The sequence below is a fragment of the Podarcis cretensis genome, assembly GCF_951804945.1.
Source record: "Podarcis cretensis genome assembly, chromosome: 7".
Classification (NCBI taxonomy): Eukaryota; Metazoa; Chordata; class Lepidosauria; order Squamata; family Lacertidae; genus Podarcis; species Podarcis cretensis.
Window position 1 is genome coordinate 92,740,473 of NC_137176.1, and position 24,629 is coordinate 92,765,101.

The 24,629-nt window shown below is 46.7% G+C and overlaps 1 protein-coding gene across 1 annotated transcript; it reads right to left on the reverse strand.

Annotated features, from left to right (window-relative positions):
* Window positions 1–880: 880 nt before the first annotated feature.
* ZFTRAF1 (zinc finger TRAF-type containing 1) lies at window positions 881–23,334 on the reverse strand. The gene is made up of 4 exons (XM_079984422.1): window positions 22,885–23,334; window positions 10,952–11,190; window positions 9,751–9,962; window positions 881–6,627 (listed from the first exon to the last, which is right to left on the reverse strand). Exons 1-4 carry the CDS (start codon window positions 23,242–23,244, stop codon window positions 6,236–6,238), a joined length of 1,203 nt encoding a protein of 400 aa, XP_079840548.1. The 5' UTR covers window positions 23,245–23,334; the 3' UTR covers window positions 881–6,235.
* Window positions 23,335–24,629: the final 1,295 nt, after the last annotated feature.

A 24,629-nucleotide genomic window follows, 5' to 3' on the forward strand; every position in this document is an offset into this window, starting at 1 on the left:
TTTCCTAAGTGGCCACATACAGTGGAATTACAGACCTGATCACAAGTGGAAGAGCGTTGACAAACCCAAGCCAAAACCTTGGGATCACAGCAAGATCAAGACTTACAGAAGAACTCACATGGACAGTGGGTTGCATGCCTGCCATGGGCACGGCCAGCCCACACCTGCTTGCCCATGCTCATACAACAGGCATAGGCAAACTCGGCCCTCCAGATGTTCAGGGACTACAACTCCCATCATCCCTAGCTAACAGGACCGGTGGTCAGGGATGATGGGAGTTGTAGTCCCAAAACATCTGGAGGGCTGAGTTTGCCTATGCCTGGCATACCAACTCTCTTGCTGCAGCGGGTTTGCAACTTCCTGGCTAGACTACTGCATTCCTCTCTGCATGAAGGCACACTCCATTATAGAGGGCAGAAACAGGGCATTTGGCATAGCACACAACCCTTCCTTGTATAAATTTTAATGCTGCGATTGAAAAGAGGGAGGGGTAAAAGGATGCTGGCTACTTTTGTGCTGAAATACTTGAGACGAAGTATTGAGGTCCTGAAGGTGAAGCGTTTGGGGTTAGGAAAGAGGCCTCAGGGGGAATTGCTGCAGAAACTGCTGCCCATTTGGTGTGGGCAACTGTGGTCTAACGTTCTGCTTACACTGCCAGCCTTTTCAGTGAGCAGGAGTTCAGAAAATCTATTTCCAGATAGCGAGAGCTTTTCCCGATGGTCGTTCAGCTTCGGGATTATGAGCTGCACGCCACATGCAATCAGCACAGGCCCCTGTTCACCCTTTGGAAGGGACCGTGCTCACCCCAGTCCCGAGTTCAGTTCCGCCTTGGTAAAGAAGCCACGCTTGGGTCAAGCACACACACATACACAGACAGCCATGGGTTGGCAATACTTTTTTTTTTTTTCGTTTCGTTTAAACTACATTACATACAGAAACTTCAAACAAACGCAGACCAGATAAAGGAACAAAAGAAATCATTCCCAACAACATTTAAAACCGTCCCTCATTTTTTAAAAAGCCATTTCGGTATCATGTGTAGTGCTCGCAAAAATGGGGAAGACACAAGGTGGGACGGGCGGCAGCGGCAGAAGCTTATGGCCAGGTGCCCCCATAGCTGTTACGCTGGAGCAGCTGCAGCCCCCTGCCCCACATCTCCTTGGCCAGCCTGCAGGGTGGAGAGATGGAGGGGGTGATGACAGAAGTGGCAGCCTTCCGTTATACAAGTGCCTGGAGACTGACACTGCCCTTCCCACTCTCTTCTGGTTTCAAGCCGGAGCTTCCAGCTGGATTCCAAGGTCCAACAGAGAACCCCTCTTTCTTTCTCTCTCTCTCTCTCTTTCTCCACAAAAAAGAAGAAGAAAAGATCAACAGGAACACAAATAATGAAAAATCAGGCCAAGTACAACGGACATACCATCTTGCAAACAAACCATTAGTTTTCTTTTAAATTATTTTAATTCTACATTCGCTAGTTAAATAAATTACCCACAGTGAATACTGTAAGGAGGTTTGTGGTCTGCCAGTCCTTCAGGCCCTGGCATGGATAAGCATGCTACAATCTTTAGGCGTCTAGCACAGAACTAGACAGATAAGGCTCAGCTACCAAGTAGAAGTTGGACAGAGTCCCATAGTGAGGACAGGGCAACCCAGGAGGAGGAAGAGGAGGTGGTGGTGGTGGTGTGAGGCAGAGAGGATGAGAATGAAAGGAAGGGAAGCAAAAATGCTGGCAGTGGCAAGCCTGGCAGGGAGATATGTCCAAGGAGGACCCCCCCCCCAATCACACAAATGGTTCCCAGCAGAAGATCAGAAAGTCTTAACATGCTTCTCATGTCAAGCCCTGGGAAAACTTCCTCAGCTTCCACTTTCAAAGTGCTTGTCCTTCACTACATACAGATTCTTGCGGTGGCCACAGTTGCTCTCTTCATTTCAGGGGAGGGAGAGCTCTGCAGCCAATTCCATCCCTCACTTGGCTCTCAAGGAGAATTAACCACTGCCACGATGCCATCATGCCTAAACAACAGCCTCTCAAGAAACAAGGAGGGTCCCTTCTGTCCCATGAGCCACTGCTGTTCCGACACATTGCCCCCTCCCTCCCAGAAATACTGGAGAAGTCAGAAGCTTGGCAAATAGATAATAGATTCTTGCAATAACCGTTGGGAGGGGGAAGAACTGCCTTCAATTATACAGGAAAAAGGGAAATGATGTCTACCCATGAACCGCTCCCAATGGGTAACTTCGAAGTTAGCTCTTTGCCACTGGCTAGACTGAGATGATCAGCCACTAAATGTCTTAGCAGAGGAATCTGCTGGGGAAGGAAGAATGTGGCAGCTGGTCTCTTTTTAGGAGGTAGATGCCAAATGTATTGAAGTGTCTGGATGGGAGAACTCACACCCAAGATATCCCAACTCTGGAAAGGAGCCGAGAGGTACAACCACCAGGCTACAGCTTGTTTGCAGCACAATTCAACTGCACTTCATTCAAAGTTACGACATCACAAATTCCTCTAGACCTTCGCTCCAGTCGTCAGTAGCCAACTCTGTCTCCTCTATTCCTAACTAGAGCAAAAGGTCTCTTTTTTTTTAAAAAAAAAGCAGCAACAGGAGACATACAGATGACCCAGTAGAAAAAGTCCACACATGGAAGACTCCATGGGTAGCATTCAACTAAGTTTTAGAATAGACCCACTGAAATTAAAGAACATAACTAGGTTAGACCCATTAATTTAAACAGGTCTGCTCCAAGTAAAACAAATTTGAATATCTCTCAAGTGCATTCTGAAAATATTGACAGATGTTCTCTGGTAGGATCTAAAGGGAGGGAGAGGAAGAGGCTCCACTCAGTTTGCCATGTTCTGAATCTCAAGGATCAAGCCCATTTCGCTTCCCACACCCAAGTGGGATGCCAAGCAAACCCCCTCTTTCCACCGGTGTTCCTCCAGACACTTCCATCTCTTGAGAGAGAGGTACAGTGCTGCCTATTGGACAAGATGGTTCACAATCTCATCTTCCTTCTCTTCCCATCCCCAGGATTGTGTTCCGTTTCTTATGAGAGGGGTCTGAAGTCCTGCTAAGAACACCTTCCTCCTAACTACCATGGTAGCTCTTCCAACATCCAACCGGTAAGAGCTACTCCCAAAGATGCTTTTGCATCCAAGTTACATGGCCACATACCAAACATCAGGGTCTGGGAAGCTCTAGACATAGGCATCATCAGAAACTTTTAGTTTCCATTGCTAGCCTCTGTGGGAACTGATGTTGCCTTTTCAATCTACATGAGGACGAGGTCTGAGTTTTCCTACGGCCTTCCAGAGACGGGCTGCAGGAAAGGCAGGCCCATTGAAAGCATTCCTTCTTCTGCAGTTTCCTTGTATATCACTTCTACTCATAAGGTTAATGCTGAAGCCAGTCCCTGGAAGCATGACAAGCAGATTTCTAACCTCTGCATTAGTGTATACATAAGCTCCTTCTACAAGTAAAACTTTGGGTGTGTGCATTTATTTCCAGAGCAACCACAGTTACACGAGTAAAGTAGGGAAGAAGTATTTCAAGTCTAGACCTGCTCCAGTTTAAGGATTAAGTGATGTGCAAATTCTGGCTATTATTTAGAGGTTGCAGTCTTGAAATCTGCTCCACCATAAAAGGATCCATGAGCTTTAGTTCCCTGCCATCCATGTCAGGACAAGCTACAAGCTTCCTCGATCCACATGTTCTGCACTTGAGCCCAGAAACAGCCTCTTCGTTCCAAATACCTGAGAAAGTGCTCAGTGCTGGTTTGCCTTCCCAAATACAAGGAAGACAGTTCCATGCACACACAGGCATCTAAGGGGCAGTCTTGTTCCAAGTGTTTTGAGCAAGTGCGCTGCCCTACACAGACCATTTCAAAGGCTGATCTTGCAGGCTGCCAATTCTCAAAAGCGCCCATTACAAGAAGTTGCCTGGAAGGGGGGCTTTAGCATGCAGCCTGCTTTGTGGAGATCTTAAGAACTAGTTCCTGGTTCAGAGTCCTTGCAATTAAAACACCTTAGGACAAGAGAGACATAATTTTGGCTTTGGCAACCCTCAACTGGTAAAACAAAAACAAAACCCTGCCTAGTTGGTCAGTAATTCCTAATCACCAGCTAAAACAAACAAACAAGCCACAGCTGTATGCATGTCTGAAAAGCTCTTCCTCTGAAGCTCACAACTGTTTCAGATATTCCATATATCCCACCCATGCTGTTCAGGAAAGAAATTCTGCCTTCACATTCCCATCAGACAGGACTGATATAATATGGGGCAACTCCTTTGCTGAACAGTTTAACATGCCATCAGCTGGAACATCCTGCTAAACAGCTTGCCAACCTTCAGTTCTCGTTATCCCTGGGCACTTTGCTTTTTCTAAACACATGCTAAGACATTCTCCTACTCTGGGACTCCCAAGAGCATGTGGCCTGCTAAAATGAATGTGGCCCAGGCAGTCACCAGGAGCTTTTGCTGCCCTGCCAGGACAAACACAAGACGGGTGTCTACATACCTGGCATGGCACAGTGTGCAGCTTGGTGGGTCAGAGTGACAACAGACCAGCCTACTCCTGGGACATCGCAGACTAATTCCCCACATTTCTAAAGACACTTCTTTGACTATCACCTGCCACCACTATGACCAGGAGGCTGAAGGGAGAAAGGAGGACATTAAAACGGGGGGGGGGGGAGAATGGGGACTGCTTTGCTACCCTTTTAACAGCAATAAGTCCCAAGGAGGACAGCACCTGCAGCAAATTCTCACGTTTTAAAAAACATACCTGATCCAATTAGTCCATATAAAGCATACATTGCCACCAAAAGTAGCTTCCTTTAAATAAAAAAATGGCATGAGGATGAGGGGGAAGGAGTCAAAAGGAGAGGGAAGAAAATCATCTTGGATGTGCAACGTAACCTATTAGTTCCTCATGATACAGTCTTCATCCACCACCAATTCCCCCCACCCCAGTTAAAAATATGTTTAAGAGCATCAAGCAAAATATCCCTGTAGATCTCGTTGAAATTTGGTGAACGGCCACGCTATCCTCATCCATATATCTATATATATATATATTACATACATAAAATCACATTGTAAAATTGCATAATTACTAGAAGAGCCTGTTAACTCATTTGCACAAGAAAGAAAGAAAGATTTTTTCAAAGTATTGGGAAAGTTCCCAAAACAGACAGAATAAATCACCCTGCATTCCGAGAAGTCTGCACTGATTTGGGTCAGTTCTATGTAGGTTCCTATCTAGTCTGTCAAGATCTCAAGCCTGATGGTGGGGGGACTGGGGTGGAACAGAAGGAACAGGGCAACGCCGGGACCTCTCTGGATTCTCTCCTCGCGAAGTGCAATTCAAGCCATGTTGAGGATGCTACTTCCTGCCGGAAAGGAAGAGCCAGCAACTTTTCCATTTGTCATCATTAACCTTCTATTAATCCTGACTTCATTTCAAACGCTTCTTCACCAGCCAGCAGCTGAACCGTACGGAAAAAGTTGGGGGAGGGGGATGATTTGAACTACTGATACACAAATGCAAGATTGGTGAGCCCGCTACTCATTCATGCCACAAAGCACCCAGTACACTATTATCTCCCCTCTCTACAGAACTTGTTAGAATGTGGCATTTTAGCCCAGTTAGAAGGAGCCTGGCAAAAAGCCCCTTGCCTGGGAAGGGCGGGGGTCTCTGAAGATGACTTGGTTATCTGAGAATCTCCCATTTGTTTTATTCCAGTAAATCGAAGACAGAACCCACCACTTCCAGATTCTGCCCAATTCTTGCTAATATTATTCAAGCCAGAATGTCTCCCCACCAGGGCAGGAGGACACAGTGAAGGACCTTAACTCCGCCACCCAACCGCCCTGACACTACATTGTGGAGATCACACACAATCATGACACAGATGCAGCCTTTTCACAATGTATTGATTGGTGGTTGCCAGCTTGACGCTCTCAAGCCTCGTCAGTACCCTGCACCGAGCCGGTTCCCCAGTCGCCTATTCCTGGCAGAGATGGAGAGAGAGACGAGGAAGGTAGCGGCCGCTCAAAGCTGTTATATACCACACATGCAAAATGTTCTCTTTAAAATAATCAAATAACTGTGGAATCATAAAGGGGTCGAGGCAGCCGTTCGAGGTAACTCTGGTTCAGTGGTGCACGCTTTTTCTCTCTCACCCTCTCATTCTCTCTCTCGGTCACTCCTGGAAAAGCCAAGCTTTGCTTTACGCTTACTTCTGTATCTGGAATATAAAGAGACGCAGGTTGATGTTCTTGGCAGCCAGCAATTTGTTACATTCCACAGAGTCTATGATGGGGAGCGGCACGTAGTCCGTTTCGTTGTTCTCGTTGGTAAAGACAAAGTGATAGATCACAGGGTTGATTTTCACGTCATCGTAAGGTCCTTTGAGCAGCAGGAACGAGCACTCCATGGGGGAGTTGATCTTGCTCTTGAGAATGAGCTGGAAGGAGAGAGTCCGCTTGCACGACAAGTTAGGGTTTCGTTCCGAGTCGTTAACTCGAGCCTTCAATACCCAGGTCTGGTTCAGCACCGTGAACCGCGGAGTCTCGTAGTAGAGGCGGGTGATGAAGTCATCTGTTCGGTAAGGACGGAACTGAACCTCTGCAAGAGAGCGAGAAGAAGGGGGTTGGGGGTGTGTGGAAGAAAGGAGACACACAGTTAAACCAGAGAAGCTGGCAGCAGAAACAAACAAAGCTCAAGTTACCTGTAGCTACTGTGAGGGGCCTTCTTTGCCAGGACGTAAGGAGACAACAAGGGTGAGAGTAGCCATTCAGAGCTAGTTAGGGGGAGGAAGCAACTTGGCTTCTTGGAGGGAAGGGAGTAGGGAAGAGGAGAAAATGAGATAAAACATCAATGCATTTTAACACTTAAAAACCACTACACAGTTTCATCATTGCTTAAGTTTGTGGGGGGGGGGAGGGGGAGGGGGAGGGAGGAAGAGAAGTGGCAAGGAAGCTCAAATGTGAACAATGCAACCACTGTTACTACGAAGCTGCCTGTCTGGAGCCACACTGCCTGAAGGAACCCTGTGGGAGCGTCAGGAGTAACCAATCCAAAAATCACCACTCCAGGATGGGAGGCGTCTGGAAGCAAGAGGGTTTCTGCTTCACGTTCGTTTATCGCAGGACATGGAAGGTGCTATCACCGAAGCATCTTCAAGTCTTCTGGTCTTGCCCTCCATTCTTTGCATGATGCTGCCCCACTGAATAAGGAGCATTTCCTCAAGAGGCCACCAGCAGCGGCTTGTGGCGCACAATCACATCACAGCTCTAAAATTCAGACTTTAGGTCTAGGGCCAGACCCTTTGCAGCACCACACTGGAGGCCTCTTCAAGTACCCGATTAAGAATTCTTGGGCCACTGACAGGCAGCGAAGCCAACTCATGCGCCATTCAGAATTGTAGGAGAAAGGCCGCTTGTTCCAGATTCATTATGAGTGTCCATAACAACATACGGGTGCATAAAAACCAAGTCAGACAATGCAGTTCATGTAACACAGCACCTTTATTTTATTTGCATTAACGATACAGATCTGTAGATGGCACAGTTAGGTATCACCACAATGCAAACCAAGAAACAGGGAGTGGGGTGGATGAAGAAGAAAGCCTTCAGATTTTCACACAGTGCAGAAAATCCTGGGGTTAGATACATGAAAGACAGAGAACAGTACACTGAATCATTGAAAGCTCTATGCAATTTAGCACAAGTCCAGTGTCAGTCTCTTAAAACCCTTCTCCAGCAGAGTCCACAGTGCTACGAAGTGCTGTGTTTTGTTCAAGTATATCAAGATTGTTGGCTCAGTGTTTTAAAAGTCTCTGGTGTACAAAACCCATGGAATCTCACAGAAACTCAGGGACAGGGAACCTCTGTGTACATTTTTGCATTCTTCGGTGTTTCCGGGGAACGGCAGCAACACCTGGACAAAGGAGGTGATGGAGTTATTCAAGCCACACAATCAGCCCGACTCAGCACTTTTGATCTCTCTGGACAGAGGCCGCCTCTTTTCTAAAGCAGAGGAAGATCTCCACCCCTCTTCTCTCATGGGCAGAGGCTGCGCAGCGTTCAAGGACACTGGGCAGGTGAGCGCTACCCTCAGCAGCCAGCTCTCAACCTGTGCAGGTTGAACCCACCACCCTTGCCCTCAGCACTGCCATGCGGGCACTGCCTAGCTCTTCAGTAGAGCCGTTTTCTTGCGGTTCTCAGATCTGGCACCACCAGGGTGTCCAACTGAACTGTCTGCCACCCCCAATTCCGGCTGCTTTGCCCGGACAACAAGGAACTTCTCAGGAGGGAGGCACTTGGCCACCTTGCTCCACATCCCAAGTTCACCAGGACTCTTATTGTCGCTTTGCTTTTTCAAGCTCCAAGCACCTTTTCTAACTTAGCCAAGACAAGCAAAATCCTCTTTGCAGGTTGCAGCACTTCCTGGGGCAACAGAGAAAATCCACTACTTCTCAGGACTGGAGACAACAGGGTAAACTCATTCAGGTCCTCTCTGCAGGAAAGGTGAACATTTACAGCAAAACAAAGGAGGTTTCAGTATCTATTTTCCCACCCCCAATCAATAAACAGTGATTTTTCCACACATTATGCTGAACATGTTGCCAAGACTACTTCAGGAGTCATACCAACGGAGTCAGAGGCTTACCTGGAAAAGCAGTTTAGTTCTATCAGGATAAAATGACAGCTTCCTCCCTAACCTTGAAGATTTACCTTTATGGTTCCCCCACTTAAGGGGGAAAACACTTTGCTGCTAGGTCAAGAAAACCAGGAAAGGGCTCCACGTCGGGAAAGGATGACAATGTTTCAACCTCTTTGGAAAAGGGGTTGGATGGAAAACTCCCAAAGTTTTCAAAATACGTATAGCAACCACATGAACAACCAACTGTCAGAATAGTAATCAAAACTTAAGCTGGAAGGTGCAATAATACTTCATTTCGCAAAGAATAGATTTCATGTAGAGTTTGCAACCTAAGTAACATGGATATTAATACACCAAATTCCCAACCAAACTGGATGACTGACAAAGGGCAATCAATATTAAAACACTGTCCCGTCCCCGTCCCCCCGCCCACTGTCCCCAACCCCATACAAAGCAACAGAACCAACACTGGTTTTCGGCCTTAGTCTGAGACCTGGCTCATCAGCCCCACAAATGCAACTACAGCGCCTTACCTGGAGCTATGAAAGGTCCTTCTTCCACGCGACATCAATGCTGCACAGTGGAATAATCAGCAAAGAAGAATGCCAAAGAAGCAGTCAGTTCTGCTCAAGAAGATAGTCTCTGAGCGCGTGGCTCAGGGACCAGAAGCTGTGCACAGACTGTGCAGCTTGTGACCACACACACACACACGGTCACTTTTCTTCCCAGGCCCTCAGCATCATGTAAAACATTTCTCACACACACACACACAGAGAGAGAGAGAGAGGGAGGTTCACCCTTAAACCTGAACTCTCAAATGGACAAGGAGGTTTCCTGGGGCAGACATTTTGTGCTGTAGCCCTGTCTGATCAGCAAAGTCTCGCTCTTCTGATCTAGAGGAACAGTTGCTGAATGTTTATTTAATGAAAACAAATTAATAAATGTTGCATAAGAGAAACACGACTATCAATAGACAAATGGCACTAATGTACCAAGGGGGGGGGGGGAAGCAAGGAATAAGCAACCCAGCATCAATCACAAAAGCTCTTTTTATCTATAGCCTGATCAAATCCCAGCAATTACCTGTATAGCCAATCTTCTCAAAGCTGAGCAGGCCAAATATGCTGTTGTACAGCTGCATCTCCTTTTTATGCGTTTGGTCCATTTCATCCAGAATCTCCATCAGCTCATTCCCCGTCTTTGTTGGGTGTGTGCACTCTGCCTCGTGTACAGTCAGCTCGTGGAAAGGGCCTTGCCAGGGGCACCCAATCCGCTTGTACTTGCACCGACTAACTCTGCAGGCGGAAAGGAGGGCAAAACTCAAATGAGCAGCTGTTTCGAGTAGGATGCCAGGGCGGATGGAGGTGGGGTGGCACACTGCGCAGCAATGCTTGCGGCAAAAAGTAGTCCCAAAAAGGGTTGGAATTCCAACCCTTGATATGAAACTACCAGACCCCTTTTTCTCCCCCAGGACAGCTGCACTGACCACAGCTTCCCAGCACAGATGTTACTAACAGGTATCAGAACAGAAAAGCTGTGCCTTCATCGCCAGGAAAGGGCTTGTCGATAGGACACAAATAAAATGTTTCATCACTGAAGAACAAGACCAGACATTTTAAGTCATCTCATTACATTACCATTCCTCTCGCCCCCATGGCCAAGGCAAGGCCACTGGTCTTTATACCACCTGCTCTGGCACCCTAAATCATGGGCTGCCAGCCTTTTTGTACCTGTGGGTCCATTTCAAAACTGGAGAAACCGTCATGAACAAAGACATGCCTATTTACCCTGGCATTTGGCTTTTAATTGGGGCCCTCTGGTATGATCATACCCTAAACCTTGTATTGGCTTTCATCTTGGGCAGGGTAGAAGTCATCCTTTTGGTGTTATTGAAGTATGAACACTTTTAATCATTAATGTTCTTTCATCTTTTCAATCTTATTTTAATTTTTTTGTATTCTGCATGCATTTATAACTGTAAGTTGCTTTGAGCCATTTTATGTAGTAAGCGACATAAATGCTCATCATCATCATCTTCATCACTACCCTACAGTTTTCTATGGAACCGTAAGATGGGTAGCGCGCGCACACACACACACATCAAGAGTGTTCCTGCAAAAGATTTGTACAATACATATTAAGCACAGAACCCCAACTTCGCTGACGACTAGAGGGAGTGCCCCTTTTTCCTGTCGGCACCATTCCTGCCCATCCCATACCATCATAGCAAACTGCCTTGGATTCAACAGCAACTCTTTGGTAAATGGCAAGAAGAGCCCTTTACCTGTCCTGGCATTCTTCTTTCTGATGCCTCTCCAAAAGAGAGCGAGGAAACTGACGCATGCAGAAGCCACACTCCGACGGCAGCTCGCTCACTGCTTTCTCTACGGCAAGATTTCGGCAGCAGAGGCTCTTGCTGATCTCGCAGCGACAATTTGGGCAAGTGGCTTGCTCCTCTTTCAGCCGGGCATCTGCCAGCAAGTGGATGAAGCACCCAGCACACATTAAGTGACCGTTTGTACACTGCGAGAAAAAGGAAAACCAGAACTTCAGAGGTTTTCTAGAACTGCAGAAGATTCACTCAATCCCTGTGTCATGCTTGAGTTCTACGTAGCTTATATCATTTATACTTCCATTCTTCCTTGCCTACATATTAATGCTACTAATACTACTACTACTAACTTATTATTTATATCCCGCCCAGCTGGCTGGCTTTCCCCAGCCACTCTGAGCAGCTCCCGACCGAATATTAAAAACACAATACAGCATTAAACATTAAAAACTTCCCAGTGTGGTGTAGTGGTTAAGAGAAGTGGACTAGTAATCTGGTGAACCGGGTTCGCTTCCCTGCTCCTCCACCTGCAGCTGCTGGGTGACCTTGGGCCAGTCACACTTCTCTGAAGTCTCTCAGCCCCACTCACCTCACAGAGTGTTTGTTGTGGGGGAGGGAGTGAAAGGAGATTGTTAGCCGCTTTGAGACTCCTTAGGGTAGTGATAAAGCGGGATATCAAATCCAAACTCTTCTTCTTCTCCTCTTCTAAACAGTTCCCCATTAAAAAAACATTCAATTCTCTACACTTTAAAAAAAATTATTTGCTCAAGAAGCCCCTTCATTGCATTCATCACCTCTAGTGAGAAAAAGAGCAAGGACGGAAATGACTTAGAATACAGTTGTCCTCTCTATTTAGGCAATCATGGCCCAAGGCCAGCATACTTGCTTCAGACCCAGCCACTCTGCAAGCTCAAGGAGGTCCATTCGTAAACTGTTCCAGAGCAAGAACCCGAGAAGCATTCCTTTCAAACATGCAGAGGACAATGTTCTCAGCCCACCACACAACTCAGGGACCTGAAGGTGATTTTGTAAGCTGCAAATGAGGTGAGAAAGACTGTACAACACTTTCCAAAAATAGTTGTGCCTTCAAATCGGCCAAATACATTCAGGCTAGGCAAGCCTGCTGTCCTCAGGCAATCAGTCTCAACAGGTACAGTTTACTTACAGTCACCAAACATACAGCTGGGAGTCATCTAGTCAAGTGCAGAACATCTGATAACAGAGATGCCTCTTTTATCCACCTTCCTTAATTTCTTGCCAACTTAAAGAGCCCCATCTCAAGTGTGTTTATCCTCCCATTCATTCAGATACAGACCATCCTCAAAGAAGAAAAGTGATCTGCATAGACCGCCCTACACTTCAGCTGCAATCCAAAGACACACTTCTTTAGGATGAAACCCCAGTGAACACCGTGAGACTTACTTCTGAGTGAATGTGAACAGGACTGTGCTGTAAGATACCTACCTACAAGAGGTTCAGACAATTCTATTGCTTACTACATACATATTTAGCAGTTTCCAATCTGAGCCTGATGAGTTTGTGCACATGGATAAAATCCCACTACTCAGAATTTGAGGGCAGGTTTGCAAACCACTACTGTGAGTCTAGGCAATAATCTCTTTAATGTACCAGACTGATATACAATCTTTTCTTCCAAGGAGCTCCTTTTACTCAGTCATTATTTTATGCTATTTTCATATCACAGCAATGCTAATGCACAAACATCACTATATTTTCTGCCCTAACGCAAAACCAGGTGAAGGATAACAACCAAAAGAACTGAATCATCCCTTTATGGGGTTTTTAATAAACAAGGCTTTGTCCGTGGAAGCACAATTGTGCCCTGCATTTAACAGACCTGTCTTTCCAAGTCCTCATGAGGAGGAGGTGGCAGGCGGCTCGGAAAACAAGACCCTGGTTTTTCCTGTTTATTCTCACTCAAAACACCACATGGTGCTTCATAACCCTAATTAGAGAAAAACAGAGCAATTATACTTTCGCATCAACACAGGAAGTGGCTGTCAGTAACAGCACCTACGAGCTAGGATGGTGGAGTCCAAATGTTGGAATGACTGCTACCTATAATCTCAGCCAATAAAGAGGGGGGGGGGAGGCATGAAAAGCCATAGATCATCATTTCACTGCCTCTTTCACCAGTTTGTCTCATAAGTCACATACAAGGCTAAGTACAAGTGCAGTTATACACGAATGCTGGACGGAAGGGACCAAAATAATTCAGCACCTGGCCAACTGCTTCCATCTTGGATTCCTTTAGCCTGCCTTCCTTCAGACTCATCAATGTCTGCTGGCACTTGTGCAGAGATATCAGAGGTGTGTGATGCCTCTTACATCACTTTAAAAAATTTAAATAAAAAGCAAACATACCTGAACGCTGCATTTTCCTCAGCCATACCCCCTCCCTTGGGAGATATTTCTTACTCTTGGGATTTATATACCACTTGATTGTAAGAAAACCTCTAATGCATTCTTAAGTCTACAACTGCCCTCATCCCCGACTACTGGTGAGGCTGCCTGGGGATAATGCAAGTTGTAGTCTGACATTTGGGGACTCAACACTGAAGAACACTGCCTTAGTCTGAGCAACTTCAGCAGACATCTCCCTCTGGCCCAGTATCATTGCTGGTCAATTTACAGGTCTCTTCTTCAAGCACAGATAGAAAATAAATAGCTTAGACCATGCAAGCATTGTAAACTCTGCCTGCCCAGAGTCACTGCTAACCCTGAAGGCACCACGCAACAGCTCTGCTGGATGAGATTCCACTAATATACTCGTGACACAAAAGACAGATATCTTTTTGCCACCACCATAAAAGGAACCTCAAATGGGCTCTAGATTCAGTTAGCTCTCCATCATTGTCTCCCTAATGTTTTATAACTCCCAGAACAGAAACTTGATTTTTCTTTTCCTGTTAGGAATGGAGGGCTCCACCTGCCTCCTGTGCAAGGAGCCATTTCTCCTAAGTAGGTAACAGCATAACAGAAAATACCCCAAAGCAGTTGCTCCAAACCAAGTGGTCTGTAGGCTGAAGTAAAATGAAGGCACAACACCTGAAGGACAAATACAGTGGTGCCTCGCAAGACGAAAAGAATCCGTCCCGCGATTCTCTTCATCTAGCGGTTTTTTCGTCTTGCGAAGCAAGCCCATTGACGGCTTAGCGGATTAGCGCTATTAGCAGCTTATCGGCTTAGCGGATAAGCGGCTTAGAAAAGGGGGGGGGAGGGGAAAAACCCGCAGGAACTCGCAAGACATTTTCGTCTTGCGAAGCAAGCCCATAGAAAATTCATTTTGCGAAGCACCTCCAAAATGGAAAACTCTTTTGTCTAGCGAGTTTTCCATCTTGTGAGGCATTCATCTTGCGGGGCATCACTGTACAAATAAATAACTCTGTGCAGAGGGGCTGCACAAAACCACGTTCTGCTCAATTTAAAGACCAATATGAATTCCCCTGACTGTATTGGCCAGGAATTCATCAGAGAGAGAGAAACTAGAGCAGTAAGTAAAAATCCTCCTTGGCACGAAATATACACATCACCACACACTTAAACAGGAACACTGGTATAGCAAAGATTTCACAAGTGACCTGTAAACAAAGCCTCTATGTATTTGCTAACTCCATTTCTACATTGCCAAATAGCAGGCACTCTCTGGGTGGTTTACAAAATAGGCTGGCCCCTCCAAATGCTGTCAGTCTACAGCTCCCATCAGCATGGTCAGGGATGATGGGAATGATAGTCCACCAATATATCAAGGGTCATGGGTTAGCCACCCAGGTTAGAACCATAAAATACAAGGATAAAACCATGTGAAAACATACACAGAATAAAGCCAAAGCAAAACCAACAGTATTGCAAAGATCTTTTCTTTAAAAGGCAACCCATTTTTAAAGCTGAAGGACTAAAAAGCTTGGGGAAATTAAGAAAGGTTTTCATCCGACAGAATCATCCAGAAAAGGGCCTCAGAAGACGATATTATGGTACATGTGGGCATATATGGGCGGAGGCTGGCACTCCTTGGCCACAACCTGTTTTTGACTTTAATACCAGCATTATGAAATGGGTCGAGGAATGGGCAGCCAGTGAAGATAACAGAGCATAATATTAACCATCATGATGCCTATTTTGAACCAACTGAAACATCTGGAGGTTTTTTAAAGGCAGCCGCACGCATGACGCATCGCAGTATTCCAAAACGGTGATGACAGAATGTGGGTAATGGTGGCAACGCCGTTTCTATCAAGCTGATCTATCAACCACAGCCCTAAGACGATGAGAGAAGGCCACCTATGTATCCAGCAACAGTACAGTGGTACCTCTGGTTACGTACTTAATTCGTTCTGGAGGTCCGTTCTTAACCTGAAGCACCACTTTAGCTAATGGGGCCTCCCACTGCCGCTGCACCGCCGGAGCATGATTTCTGTTTTCATCCTGAAGCAAAGTTCTTAACCCGAGGTATTATTTCTGGGTTAGCAGAGTCTGTAACCTGAAGCGTATGTAACCTGAAGCGTATGTAATCTGAGGTACCACTGTACTAGGTCCAAGAGCACCCCCAAACTACAAACCTAATTCTTTAGAGCAGAGTTGGCTAATGACCCCATTGGCCTCCAGATATTGCTGGACTACAGTGTGGACTGAGTCTCCGTTTACTGACCCTCATTCAGTATACTACATTAAGTTAGCAAGGTGGGCATGATGTCATTCACCCAAGGATTCTCAAAGAGGCATCTAGGCTAACGTTACCAGATGTCCCCGTTTCCTGGGGACAGCCACGGATTTACAAATCAGTCCCCATACAAAATCCATTGGAGTTGAAAAGTGTCCCCGGATTCATTGAAAAAATCTGGTAACCTTAATCTAGGCAATCATCAGACAACAGGTATGGCATTCCTGGGGCAACAGCTACTAATGACAGAGTAAAGAAGGTCAAGTATACTGCAGAGGCGCACAACCTCTCAACAGGATGAAGTCACCAGAGACAGCATCACTAACAGAGCCAAGCAGGATCTGACATCACAATATGGCTGGGGGAAAGCAGGGGCACACAATAGCCCTGCTTAGGCCACGCAGGTGTAGTCAGGGGTTTCAATGTGGAAACCCCGGGTTCAAACTTCACTCTGATGATTTCAACAAGTCACTATCCCTTGGCCCAACCCACCACATAGAGTGCCTAAAATGTCAGCTGTAGGCTACTTGGAGAAAGGGGAGGGAGGCAAGTCGCATTAATAAATCTGTTAGAGAGCCCCTTGCCTTTAGCTGCTCCTCTTCATTTACAAATCAACTACCTGGAAAGAGATTGTGGCAGCTGGAAGACCTGGGTATACAACAAACTAGGATAGGAAAATGGGGTATAAAACACACACACTCCAAGCAAAGCAGGATAGATGCATCATGTACTGCAATGATCAAAGTAACATGTCAAGTTAAGGAGACACTGACTACATTCGTCTATCAAGACATATTCCCTTCAGACACTCATGCAAGGTTACAGATGCTTCTGGCAGCCTGGGAGACCTTTCAGTCACCTCCTGGAAGTTCAGTCTAAACCCTGAATCCATCTACCTGGCAGCAGAGCAGAGCACAAGAGCTGCGGCAGACAGGCAGAATTCCTAGAAACATTTCAGAGAAAAATGATGAATGCAATATGATCATGAAACGTCAAGTCCTGACAAACTAACCTCTCAACAAGCCCACACAGCTGCCAAGGCCTATGCTTACTACTGTAGCAAACCCTGAGTTGGGGGAGGGAATAACTCAGTAGAAGTGCTTCTGCCATTTCGTAAGCTGAAGGCACTCAAGAAACCTCTCCCCTCTTTTTCTGAGTCTAGACAACATCGGTAGGCTCCTGCAGCATTTAGGCAGGGGCTCAAACCCCTATTCAGTGAAAGAATCAACAGAAACACTTGACTATAATAGGCAAGTCTCTCAGCCTCAGTTCTGTTGCCTGCAAAATATGCCATTATCTGCATACTGTACAGTGGTACCTCGCAAGACGAATGCCTCGCAAGACGAAAAATGCGCAAGATGAAAGAGTTTTCCGTTTTTTGAGTCGTTCCGCAAGATGAATTTCCCTATGAGCTTGCTTTGCAAGACGAAACGTCTTGCGAGTTCTTGCGAGTTTGTTTCCTTTTTCTTAAAGCCGCTAAGCCGTTAATAGCCGCTAAGCCGCTAATAGCCGTTCTTCGCAAGACGAAAAAACCGCAAGACGAAGAGACTCGCGGAACGGATTAATTTCGTCTTGCGAGGCACCAGTGTATTTCTATTTGCAACCACCTAGCTCTCAGGACTGCTGTGAATACAAAACAATCTTCCAAAGCATTTGCACATCATAGTATAAATGGCACTTATTACACAATTCTTTCTGACACTGAAGCTCTTCGGGAAGGGCAAGTTTGCCTGAACACTCAAAGCATTCAAGGCTACCTACCAGCCAGGACTGTATCCTGCAACAAATCTGTTTACACTCTCAGGGCATAGCCCCTTCCTGTTTCTAAGCTGCTTGCACAATTTGCATGGGAAGGAGCTTTGCAGTAAAACCCTCTTCCTCTCCTCAGCTCTGATTGCTCAACAATCTGGGCACTGGTTGTCAACTGGTGGGTCAGGATGCCCCACTGCTGCATTGCGAATTCTTCTAAGGTGGGAACACCCAACAACAACATATAAATATATGGTAAACAAGCAGTTAAAAAGAGACTTCCCTAAATGCACGGTTGGACTAAAGATGGGTCCTGGGTCTGAAAGGGCTGAAGACTTCTGTTCCAGGGCAACCAGATCTATACTGTGAAGTAGACAAGACTCCAGGGGTTTCAGACAGGCAAGGGAGGAACCTATTGCATGAACTGTTATCACTGAGCTACAGCTCATCCCCAGTCTTCTCAAATGAAGCTGCAAGAATACATTCCTGGGCTTGGAGCAGCCACAGACAACTTTGAACTGACCTTTCCAGGAACCCTGCTTCCTTTTGCAACCTTTAACACAAGTAGTATGCTTTCTTAAACACCTTCCTCTGTACCAGCCGCTATCCTTTGCTGCTTAGGTTACAATCTCCCCAGTGTGCAAGAGAACACCAGCTTTTACTTGTTTCCCCAACTGTATGGAAAATGTTGTATGGAAAGGAGTGGAAACAACTATTTACAAATCTATGACACTTAGTTCTGAGGCTCAAACCACAGAATGGCAAAACGAGGCAATTATTCTTAGTTTAGATAAAATATTTACACAAAGCCTCTACTAAAATTGCAAACATCAAATAATTGAAAAAGAACAACCAGAACTAACAAAAAAACATAAAAGATGGACATCATAAATCAGGAATAATAGGTCAGCAGGTCCTGGAACTTTTCCATAATTTATTATAATTATTTGTGTCCTGCCTTTCAGGATATTTGAAGGTGGCTTACAAACAACATCTAAATGCATAAACAAACAAATAAATGACTAAAAAAATTCAAGACAGAAGTCAACAGAATCCTTCCCACACAGCAGTTGGTGATAGACAACCTTAGAAAGGAAGGCCAGTTAACTTTAGCAGGTGGCTGATGGACATTGGACAGACTGGCTCCCGGCCTCTGTCCTTCCAAAAAGACAGCTGGTAGATCGGCTTGGAAAGTGCCACAACTTTGGCACCATGATCATAAACTTTAAGATTCAGCTTCTAGTCATCCTTCTCCTGACCTGCCAGAGCTGGGATGGTAAGCAGAGTGTTTATTAGATCTCACCTAGCAGGGGTGTCTGTGCATGTGTCATGTGGGGAGAGACAGCCTTTGAAGGTCACGGATTTTCAAGATCAAGACCAGCACCTTGAACTGGGTCCAGAAACAAACCAACAACCAGTTACAACTGATGCAAAACAGGCTGACTATAGGCACATGTCTTGGTATCTGAGACGAGCAACTGCATTCTGTATCGGCTGAAGCTTCTCAATTATCATGGAGCCTCATATGACTGCAACAACCACTGGACTCCAGACACAGATAATGTATTAACACAAAATGCTTCCATTATTGTCACTGCCAGACTTTAATTGCCTGTGTGCTTCTCCTCATAGCGCTGCAACCAACAATGATGCTTTTCTTCCCTGGGATCTTGAGCTTGTTTTCAAACTGGTAAAGCTATCACTAATCTTGCTCTTCCAAAAAAGAAATGCAATTCCTGCCCTGTTTTTCAGCAAGGAATTATGGAGATGGCACATCTGACATCTCTTTATTCTACAGTGAGGCAGCGAACACTGCGCGGATATTATTAGGGTGCAACCACCAAAGTGTAACATCACCAAGGCGATGACCTTTGCATTTAGGGACTTAACTAAGCCAAGTCACATGCTGCAAGTCACATGTTCCATGCTTCTGGTTCACACTTGGCTTCTTTTAGTTGGAGTCCTTGTTCTGCACCAATTAAGTGCAAACATTGGGGGGGGGGCAGGGGAGAGAACAGGAGGCTTTCATGCAGCTGAACAGCCAACAACAGAGGCACAACTGGACATAAGTCCATTTGATTGTTGATTTGTTTGCACAGATTGCCTGAAGAGTCCTCTGTGGCTTCTTTACCCTAAAATGTTTGCAGGAATTAAATGGAGCACAAAAATGGGGGGAACGAAGCAGGTTCTGATAATGCAAGCGCTAAACAAGCACTTTAAGGGAACATCTTTGCAAAACAGGGAAGGGGGTTTCTCCAAGCTTTGGTGGACACTGCAGAGCTCTTCATTACCAAAACAGAGAGGCAAAAAGCATCATCTGGTAGCAGTACCTGAATTTATGCATGGAGCTCAGGAAGCCCAGAGCATTCACTTGGTCAGAACAGCAAGGCACATCTGTCAGCCAAAACAACACACCAGACTTCTTCCCCAGCAAGAGGATCTGGGACTCTTAAAAATGTCCATACAACTTCTCTGGCCTCTCCATTTCTGATCAGAAGTCCAACAACATCCCTTGACTTCTTTGAAAATAAATGCCAACGCTTAATTTTGTTGAGATGATTTTAGTACCTTGCAGCTAATTCTGAAAGTTTTGTGTATTTGTAAGGTGCAAGGAACTAGGTACTTGGAAGTTATAGTCTGGATGTTCTCATTTAGGTACAGGAGGTGGGGGCTTGGTCTGGCATATCTTTGAAAGTAGGTAGAAAGGGAGAAAAGAAGAGAAGAGAAGAGAAGAGAAGAGATGAGATGAGATGAGAAGAAGCAAGCCACAGTTTTAAAAGTGAAGATAGCAAGTATCTCTAATTCTGTAGAGAAAGACGAGCAGTTCTTTCTCATACATATAGGAAAGTAGGAACCCGGTCCCAGTAAAATTCATTCAACCTGTAGGCTAAATGAGGTTCTCTGAACCTTTCCCAATCTTCTCACCACTGTCCCTTAATGTGTCTCTAGTGCCTCTCTTACTCACTCGCTGGATCACCACCAACCTTACTGTATGCTTGTGAAACATGGACCACTTATAAATGCCATCTCCAACTCCCTGAAAGATTCCATCAACGGTGTCTCCGAAAAAATTTACACATAACTTAGGAAGACAGGCGAACTAATGCCAGTGTACTGGAAGAAGCAAAGATCCCCAGTGCTGAAGCAATGATTCTTCAAACATCAACTTCGTTGGACTGGTCATGCTGTGCAGATGCCTGATGATCGTCTTCCAAAGCAACTACTCTATTCCAAACTTTAAAATGGAAAGCGTAATGCTGGCGGTCAACAATAGAGTTTTAAAGGCTGTCTCAAGGCAAATAAAAAAAAATGTAGTATAAACACCAACAATTGGGAAAAACTTGCCTGCGAGCGCTCCAGTTGGAGAACAGCCTTTACCAAAGGTGTCATGGGCTTTGAAGACAAACGCAGGAAGCAAGGGAGAAACGTGCTAAGAGGAAGGCACGCTTGGCAAATCCACACCGTGATCAACTCCCATCTGGAAACCAATGTCCCCACTGTGGAAGGACGTGTGGATCCAGAATTGGCCTCCACAGTCACTTACAGACTCATTAAAACCGTGTTTATGGGAAACAATCTTACTCAGCTACGAGTGATCACCAAAGAGAAGAAAGAGACTCTTTTATAGCTGTTAGGCTGCTCTCCTTCCAATACTCATGCACACATTCACTAGGTATAAAGATAGCAGAGAGGAATTCTCATCATATGCAAGCAAAGTATCTTAAGGAATCACAGCTGATGAGACTTGCAGAGTCAGTGGCAACAAGAAGAATCAACACACCAGTCCCATCCAGCACTTTGAACATTACCATAAAACAGTCAGGAGATGGTGGTTTTTTGAACCTGACTTCAGGGCTAAGGAGTCCCTGTAGATGAGTGGAGCTGTACAATGGCTTATTCCTAGTTCACCATTTACATCCCAACAACTCTCACTCCTAGTTTACTACAGTAGTACCTCGGGTTAAGAACTTAATTCGTTCTGGAGGTCCGTTCTTAACCTGAATCTGTTCTTAACCTGAGGTACCACTTTAGCTAATGGGGCCTCCTGCTGCCGCTGTGCTGCCACCACACAATTACTGTTCTCATCCTGAAGCAAAGTTCTTAACCTGAGGTAATATTTCTGGGTTAGTGGAGTCTGTAACCTGAGGTACCACTGCGCTTACATCCCACCCTTCCTCCAAAACACAGGGGGAAGGGAGGCTCAGAGCAACAATTTTGAGCAGAACAAGTTATACCACAGGCTGAAAGATCAGCAGCTAAACCTGCCACCCAAGAGGCTCAATTAATGAGTCAGGAGCAAGCAGCACACAGGAAGAGGTATAAGGTTACCCTGCCCAAACGCTGGATAAATGGAGATCTCAGACAAAGCAAAACAAGGTGGGCGTGTCTGATGTGTGGAACTAGATAATTGTTTCCATTTTAGGGATTTCTCCAGCATGGCTTACAGAAATACAGCATAATGGGAAGAGGGAAATGTATGTAAGTTACTTGATAGACACTCACTCTGTGCAAGACGGTGGGAAGAACAATGCAAGAAAATACACCACAAGCACATCTCTCCGATTCAATTGGTTACTGCCTCCCTACTTCTGCACTTACCTGCCATGATGCTGGCTATTCTGCCCAGAATATGCACTGAAGGAGGGGCGGGGGGGGGGAGGAAGAGAAGGGGACTGATCCACACCACTATTTTACCAGTCAGGCAAGAATAATCAGCTGAACGCCTTAACTTAGGAGACAACCCACCCGCATTATTAAGTGGTGATCCTTAGAAAGCGCGGATATAACACCATTTTTTAAAAGTGTGGTTTTCTCTCCCCCCCTCCCCTATTTCAAGCATTTCCTTGCATTTCTCCCCTCATTTTGAAAAGCTCCTAACCCAACCCAAGGGCAGCTGACTACAAGTTTGAAAGGAGCGAAATGAGATGGGCGGCTCAGGAGTCATAACTGATATGGGCCATTTCATGATGGGCCAAAGCTCGGCAGCCCATGCCTTGCTTGCATGCATGCAAAAGGTCGCGGGTTCAAATCCCCATGGCACCTGCAGGTAAGGCTGGGAGAGAGTCCTTGCTGCCTGCCAGGCGTTTCCCAACCTCGGGTCCCTAGAAGCTGTTGGACTACATATCCCATCATCCCCGACCCCGGGTCCTGCTGGCTGGGGAGTTATAGTCCCAATAACCCCCGAGGTTGGGAAAGACGGGTGGAGACCATACTGGGGCCTGGCTCACGACAAGGTCGCCGCTGCCTGCGTTCCTGTGCATCCCCGCTTACCTTCGCGTTCACACGAACACCTGCCCCCAGGTAGCCCTTCCCGCCCCGGGGCAAAAAGGTTCAGCGGGAGGCAAGCCCCGTGCGCGCCTCCGAACGCCACCATTGCGGGGAGAGGGGAACCCGTCACGTGGGAAGGGGACCCGTACACGCGTGTACACGTGTAGAAGGAGGACTCGGGGCGCACCTGGTAGACGGAGGCCTTGGGCAGGTCGAGGCACACGGTGCAGCAGAGGACCGAGTAGAGGCGCTCCTCCAGCTTGACGCCGCCGCCGCCGCCGCCTCCCTCGGCTCCGCCCGGCAGCTTCAGTCGCTTCTTGGGCGGCGCGTCGGAGTCGCGGTCGCCGCCGGGCTCGGGCTGCCGGACAAGGCCGCCGCCGCCGCCTCCCCCCGCGCCCGCCCCCCCAGCCCCGAGCGGCGGCGGCCCCGGCTCCTCGGCGCCCCCCGGGCCAGGCCCCGCCGCCTCCCCCAGCGCCAGAGGACCCCCGGCGCCCGCCGCCGCCACCGCCCCGCCGCCGCCGGGCTCGCGCTCGTCTGGCCCCGACATGGCGCTCTGGCTCGGCCGCGGCTGCTCAGCCCGCCGTCCCCAGGCCCGCCTCGGCCGCCTCAGACGCCGCCATCTTGCTTGGGCCGCTCCGCTCCTTCTTCCCCCGCCCGCCTCCTCCGCCCGCCTCCTCGCCCACACGCCCGGCCAATCAGAGCCAAGCGGGCGTCGCCACCCGACGCCCGTCAATAGCGGCGGCGAGACGGGCAGCCTCTCCCGACCAATCCTGTGCCAGCTCTCCTCACAGACGGGAACAAGGCTCCGGGGACGCCCCTCCGAAGCAGCCAATCGCCCCTCGCGGAGGGCGGGGCGCCGCGCCGCTGGGACAGCACAAAAGACCATCTCGCCCCAGCGCCGTTGGACTCGCTTTCCCAGAAGCCTCCGCCGGGAGTTGTAGTCTTCCGGCGTCGTGAGGCACGCAGCTTTACCCCAAACGGCTGTTTGGGACGACGACTCCTGTCAGGCCCACCTCGCAGGGGCTGATGGGAGTTGTAGTCCGAAATGTGTGATGCTGTAACAGCTGACTTAGGTCTGGGAGAGCCCGGCTGGGCTTCTCAGGGCAGGGAAGCAGCTCTGCAATTTGATGCATGAGAGTTGGGGACATTTTGCTCCTTAGGTATTCTGCCCTGCAAAGAAGCAGAGAATAGACCCATCGACTTGTAGGGACCCCAGGGGTCATCTAGTCCAACCCCTGAAATGCAGGAATCTCAGCTAAAGCATCTGTGGCCGCCCAACCTCTGCTTAAAAACCTTCAAGGAAGGAGAGGCCACCACCTTTTCGACAAACAGCTCTTACTTTAGTTATCTCGGGTACCTCGGGTTAAGAACTTAATTCGTTCCGGAGGTCCGTTCTTAACCTGAAACTGTTCTTAACCTGAAGCACCACTTTTCCCCCCCTAAAATATTTATTAAGGTTTTACACAAAGACACATACATGCATACAACAACAAAAAAGAAAACCAACATAGCCAAAAATACAGAAAACAACAACAAAATACACAAAAAAATCATCCAAAAAAGATAGTAAAAAACATAAAAAAGAAAAAATCCATTTTTTAGCTTTATACTTATTTAACCCTGTTTCTTGACTTCCTCACGCCTCCCTTTTTTGTCTTCCCATTTGCCCAATCAAATTCAGCAAATCCTTACCCTCTTTCAAATCTCATTGTTAATTATGTAGTTCAACCTATTATGTCTCTGATCTTTCCTCTCTTTTTAATTCGTTCTTACCAATTCCTTATAACTTAATCACTTATACCATAATGTTTAAATTTGACATAGTATAACTCTAGCCTTTCACCCTTTTTAAATTCATTTTTGCATACTCTTTCTAACTTTGTCACTAATGCCATATTATTTTTATATCCAACATCATTTTAACATTCATAA